The sequence below is a fragment of the Mizuhopecten yessoensis genome, unplaced genomic scaffold (assembly GCF_002113885.1).
Source record: "Mizuhopecten yessoensis strain PY_sf001 unplaced genomic scaffold, ASM211388v2 scaffold905, whole genome shotgun sequence".
In the NCBI taxonomy this organism is placed as follows: domain Eukaryota; kingdom Metazoa; phylum Mollusca; class Bivalvia; order Pectinida; family Pectinidae; genus Mizuhopecten; species Mizuhopecten yessoensis.
The window spans coordinates 50,681-57,249 of NW_018403780.1; the positions used below are offsets into that span (position 1 = coordinate 50,681).

The window sequence follows — 6,569 nt, forward strand, 5'->3', positions numbered from 1 at the left end:
AGGACATCAAAACTGTTCTTCTGGCCTGACGTTACTCTCACAAACAAATGACGTAACAATCAATACCTGCTCAGAAGAGCAGATAACTCTGCAATACGCAAAGACGTCGATTCTTTTTTTCCTTAGTGTCGCCTTTGTGTCACCCGTCCACCTTAGCTGATTGGAGGACTTTTAACGCCATACAAACAAACAACCGAACAAACACATAATGCTCCGATTCCTTTTTTTATACATGTGTATTGATGATTTTCATTCTTCAGAGTATGTAAACAAGTATCCGTACACCTAACTATGCAAATTTATAGATCCATATATTCATGTTCGTGACATATTAGAGACGTACAAAGTGAAAACACCATATGTTGTCCTTCTCGATCCTATAAAGTTATAAAGGCAGCTTTCCCCATACGCTGTATTTCTATTTATTTCCAAATACTTAAGACATGGATTTGCATTCTATTGACATGTCATTCACTTGATGAGTCATAATTGATGAATCATCAATGGACGAAATTGTCTTATTGTTCAATCATTTACATTATAAGGTTTTCTCCATTGAAACGCTATTTTGGTAAGTGAGCATACTTTGTATTTCTAGTGACAATTGTACAGAACTGTTATGCGAGTGAGTGAGTGAGTGAGTACTAGATCAGAAACCTTGCACAGAAATAATACTTAGTTCGTTTTGAACACAAAAAGGAATTGAATACTTATTTTGCGAACTTTTGAAAAGGTCAATATCCTTTTGCAAGCAAAGAGTGTCAAATCACACAGACTTCTTGACTTTTATCACAATGCTTTAAGTATTTTTGTCTTTTCCGACACAGGGAGCTTGACAAGGAGTGCCCGTCTGCCGGCTGTCCTTGTACGGCCAACGCTAAACTCGTCACCACCCTTCATGTGACGGGCGCAGAAGGACTGGAGCTCCCTACCGGTTCAAAGGTCAAAAGTAAGTTTAAAGATTGTGAGATTGAGGGTTTAACTCTGATTGATAAAACAATAAGTTGGTTGGTTAAAAGAAACTGCCTTTGGATATGGAATAAACTGCCTATATGTTTGCATGATTCATCCACTGTGGTGAACAAGGTGCCGTAAACCTGGCTGAGCCGGTAAGCCCCCTGATCTCTGTTCATAACGGGCCCCTGTTTTCTGATCTGGATGGCTTCCACCACAGTGGTAAACAAGGGGGAGTAACTCCCATATCACTAACGTCACCAGTGACCAAGCTGGCAGAATGTCAGCGAAACTGTCTGGGTAAAAGCATCGTTTTACATAGCAGTGACTCGATGAACCTTGCAAATATACATTACATTCCTGCTAAATGAATCTTTTCAGTTAACAGCCTACAGTAAACGTTAATTATGGAGTCTTGTGTCTGTATTCTCACGTTACTTTTGTTGAGTTTATTTCAAATCAAATTTTATTTTTCTACGTTCCAGCAATTGACACATTCGTCATTATTAAATGTGAAGGCGAGAAAGTGACGTCACAGACCTGTGCTAACACAGCCAAACCGAGCTGGGAAATCAAGACTACCTTCTATAGGAAAAAGCCCGAGGAACCCATCCTGGTGGAGGTATGCAGGGGCGTTTCTAGGATATTTGAAAGAGGGGGGTTAGAATAAAACATTTTATTTGGACTTTTTTTTGCTAAAAGACAAAATAATTGTGGAATGCACTAATGTAACGGTTCCTGACTTGGAGCATGTATATTTTATAGTTTAAGTGTCAGGGTGTTTATGTGTTTAATTAATGAATATGATAAATTGCCATATTTAATACAATATTAGCAGATTACGATAGGTTTTTTGGGTTTCTTTTTTTTCACCTGGACCCTGGTTTGGCATTCGTGATCCTTGGATATTTTCTAATATAACAGTATTCGTAGTGAAATATCCTTGCCTCATCTTAGAACTTTGACCCCAGCCATAACTATTGAATGACGTCATGTCAACAGCGCGTTGACTTCATAACGTGAACATTTAAAGACATGGCCAAAACTTAAAAAGAAATATTTCCCCTTTGGGTTAAGAGAATCGTGATTTTCAAATAGTAGCTGCTTACCGTCGTGCATGTTTCTGCTTGATTGTGACACATGTTTATGTAAAAAGTGTGTGTGGTGCAAACACAGTGGCGTGTATATACCACGCTTTGTTATATAAGCTTTAAGTCCAATATTAGGTGAGATGCTTCACAATATAGTAATAATTCAACCCGAATTCGTGAAAGCGTCCTTGTGCTCAAGCATGAATTCTGCACTCAAACCATCTATCCTTTAACTCGTTTAAATCAGGTCACTCGGCCTAAAGTCAAACGTAAACATAGAAACCCGTATTAGGTATCTCCTAAAAGTCTTCCGAATCATTCCCAAAATGTGGATGTTTCTTATTTCATCATCGGAACAAGAAATCGGGCATGATCACAGAATCTGAGTTTGAGCATGAGAACGGTTTCATGAATACGGCCCCAGGAAATAAATAATTGAGAAACACCAATGTCTATTTGCCTTTTAAATCTAACTATAATCCCATATCATTTTAAATAGTTTTGATATACTTTTTGCATGGGATTGTTCACATTTTTACAGGTGTGGAACGACAACGTGCTCATAGACGACTGCCTGGGGGAGGCTCGCGTGTCGGAGGAAGGATCTGAGGAAGGGGACATAACAACTGTTGACATCATGGGCAGAAAGAAAGAAAAGGAAATCCATAAAGGCAAACTCCACATTTTTATACGTTCAAGTCACGATCTACAGTATTTGTGAAGATTGGATGGATGTTGTTATATCTATATTTATTATCAATCTGAGGATTGGGACTATCTGTTAAATATTAGGTCTTTTCACAATCAAGTCAGTTCTGTTGTGGAGCAGTCAGGAGATAGACATGTTTGAAAATCATCCAATACGTCTGTTTTAGAAGACAATTTTGGCGTGCTAAATCCTCTCCGTCAAAGCCACATAAACTATAACCATGCAGGGTACGTACGATTCTTATAGTATCTTATATATATCACTAGTTTATATAAGAAGCATAGTTCCACCAGGTGTTTACACTTAACAAATGGTTGTAATATGTGATCTTGATATAGATATAATCTTCACCGCAAGCACGGATTACATTATCATCTTTATCATATGAGAGGTCTGTTTCTAAAAGTGCACCTTGTGAACAATTTCAGTGTAAAGGAAAGCTCCTTTACATCAGAAAACCTTCAGCCTTAATACTTTCCAAAAATTGTTTAGTACTTATGAAATCTGAAAAGTATTTTGATGAGAACCGGATCATGTTCTTTACTCTTCCCACGTTGCCATTAATGCTATATTCAGACTGAGCCAAAACACCAAAATGATTTGCTGACCCAAGCAGATTCAAGAAGATCTTTATCTTTCATTTTTTATTGTATTTTCCTTTTAACGATAGCGAGACCTGGCGAAAGGCTTTAAATTAATAGAGAGTGTATATTTTAAAGTGTCTGGGCGTGCTACCAGGTGTTTTATCAATTGAACGGCATAATCCCATAGAAAAGTATGAATTTATTATTTTTGTAGGAAAACCACCATAACCTAACATAGGCTTAGATACTAATTGAAAATAACTTCAGAATTTAAAAATTTATCAGATGAATGAATTACATGTGTTTATGTGGCACTCAATAATTAGACAAAAGTCGTTTAACCCTTTCACACATATGGAACTTTAATAGACTCTTCCATACATTTAAATGGATGAGTCCAATATGGAATACAGTGGTGAAGGACACTGAATAATATCTATATCTTCAGTAGACATTCTCTGATGCATATACACTTACTAATGAACAATAGAATGCTGAATTCAGTTACATAGTATATTAAATACTGTAGCCTATGTGATAACACTGTATATGAATGCGTTTCTGTAGATACTGATGTATGTGTATATAATAGCATATACAATACCTAAAGAATTCATCACTTTATCATATGTGATAGTAGTGTATGGTTGCGTCTCTGTAGATAATTAACTGATACACACAATGTATACAACTTAAGTCCCTATCACTGGTCATTGTGTGATGGGGTGTTATGTAAAGGTATTTGTACTGTATTGCTTTGTTTCTGTAAATAACACATTCATACATATGCTCACTAGTTTAAATGGAAAAACAAACTTATTTTATTGGTTGTTTTATAAATAGTTCTGTTGTGTTGACCTATCAAATCTTCATTTTTCATATTACTTTGATTGCAGATTCCGTCCAATAATATATTGAAAAATATTGAAAATATATTTATAGTAACTGTTTACACATAATTATGTTATTTTTTTCTACAAGGTAACTTATCAGAAAATCGTGAGAGATATTGCAATTTTACAATATTTGATATAAACTTTCCATTTCATATGTACTATTGTATTGATACAGTAACATTCTTAACTCTTTCTCGATTATAAAGCTATTTCTGTGATAAATCTTGGATAATTCTCATTGTAAACTTTACAAATATTATATTTTTTTATTACTTAGACACGAGTGTATATATAGTATGTGTCTATTGTTTAAGTCCACCTGACCACCTGACCACCTGACCACCTGACCACTTGACCACTTGACCACCTCTATTATGCGACCGTTCATGTTTAGAGACCACTTTTACCACTCCCCATTGTAGAGATATCATTGTGAACCGAACTTGCATCAAGAGGCCACTTTGAATTCTCCGGAGATAGGTGAAGGTGGTCTCTTAATATTGGTATGACTATAGTATTTAATTCACGAGGGTTTGTTTGCCTTTTGAAAAAAAATGCGAGTTTTAAACTGAACTCATTTTCAACCCGCTTTACTAGAATAAGGATTAAAGGAAAGTTTTCAACATCCATGCCAGGATGATCGCGAATCGGCTACGACAATATTTCATATAGTCCGAGGATTTTATATTAAATATTGATGTAGAGTATTTGCATTCATGCCGTCATGAATATTAAGGGAACTCCGTACATTAAGTGTATTTACTTGTATAGGATTATTAGATATATTAATATAACTTCTTTCATAGTTTTGTTCTTTAAGTTTCTGTAACGTCAGTCAAAACGACAATCTGGGAAAATCCTAACGTAAAATTGAAAACTGAACTGACTTGCATTATTCGAGGCAGAAGGGTCAAAGTGATACCTCTATGATTACACTCTCTTCTCTGGCAGTCGTTACACGGACTCGCTGTGAAAATGCAAATTTTCATGTGTGTTGTACATTATTTTGTTAGAATCTGTAGTTTGTATTTAAATGCAAATTTCTTTAAAAAGACATATACAACATACGTACTTAAATTGAGAGGCCGTTATTCCCTTATGTAACAATGTATCACTGTGCATCTGGGAAATTCGAGTAGTATTTTATGTGAATCTATGGGGAGGTGATTGCGCTTGACTGGAATGAAGATTTGCAGTCGGATCATGTTCAAAGCACGCCAACACGCATAGATTCGCATAACTCATTAGTAATTTGAATATATGCAAATTGGAAAGGATCCATGTTTACCAGATTTCAGGAGCTTTTTCAAGTAATCTGATAGAAGCAATAATTATAATGTTGTGTGCATTATGTCAATGCGATAATTTTAAATCCCAAAACTTATTTTTGTTGTCGTTAAATTATCAAATACTACAAAAGTGTGATTTTACCTGATGTAACTTCAATCTAACGTACAAGGTGTGTTATGTCTGTAATGATTTGTATATAATATAACTTTGATGATAATGTTGTAAGTAAAATGTGATATAGCTGTTTTATTGAATTTTGTATGTCTATTCAAATCATAGACATTTATCTATGCCAATGTGGTTGACACTTGTTAATACAAGCTATGGAAGCACAGACAAGTGTTTAAACAAAGGTAATGTCTTGATATTGTTTCCGTGAAATCATCAGACATGCTGTTTATATCGATTTCCTGTTTCAATGATGACATCGAGGTATCAAGGATTCGATTATTCAGAACTTTATGTCAAACAGGTCTAGTAAATATGAAAAGGAAAGGAATAAGAAACAGTGCATATTTTTTTCAATTATTACGTTTATAAAAATGGCCATGTATATCATACAATACTTCTTTTCTACCTTATCTTACAATTGTCATGTGATTTCTTACTGTGATAACGCGGTTTTTTATCGTTAATTTATATTTATTTACATAGTATAAGTTATATTACCAGGACGTGTGTCTCTTGACAACAAATGTATATTGTTACAAAAACAGATTTCAAAATATCATGCATCATTTGAGAACTATTTTGAATAAAATAAAACTTGTAGAAGTGTTACTGAAACGTGTTTGTTTTGTTTGTTTATCTTTGCAGAGACTTCTAATATACGTGTAGTGTAACAAAGCAGCCCGAGTTATTTGTGTGCAAAGACATTATTGCGCAGAACGTGTGAGGGGAATCTGTATAAAATTTCGACTGGGCTCACGTTTTGATGAAATATTTTCATTGAATGCCTCTTTCATACAATAATTTACCAAATCTTGACAACTCTTCTGACAGTTTTACCTTTTTTTATTATTAAATTGCAAAACGACTTGTTTCA

The 6,569-nt window shown here is 34.8% G+C and overlaps 1 protein-coding gene across 5 annotated transcripts in view; it reads left to right on the forward strand.

The window, feature by feature from the left end:
• The window catches only part of LOC110454104 (calpain-5-like), a 42,583-nt gene extending 36,296 nt beyond the window's left edge, over positions 1-6,287 (forward strand). For 4 of the 5 annotated variants that reach the window (XM_021503497.1, XM_021503489.1, XM_021503469.1 and 1 more), the window contains 3 exons: positions 828-949; positions 1,440-1,576; positions 2,587-6,287. In XM_021503497.1, the coding sequence (XP_021359172.1) occupies positions 828-949; positions 1,440-1,576; positions 2,587-2,766 (439 nt within the window). In that variant the 3' untranslated portion in view covers positions 2,767-6,287. The remainder of the gene's footprint in view (positions 1-827; positions 950-1,439; positions 1,577-2,586) is intronic. The other variant, XR_002463343.1, reaches the window with a different exon arrangement.
• The last annotated feature ends 282 nt before the right edge of the window (positions 6,288-6,569 follow it).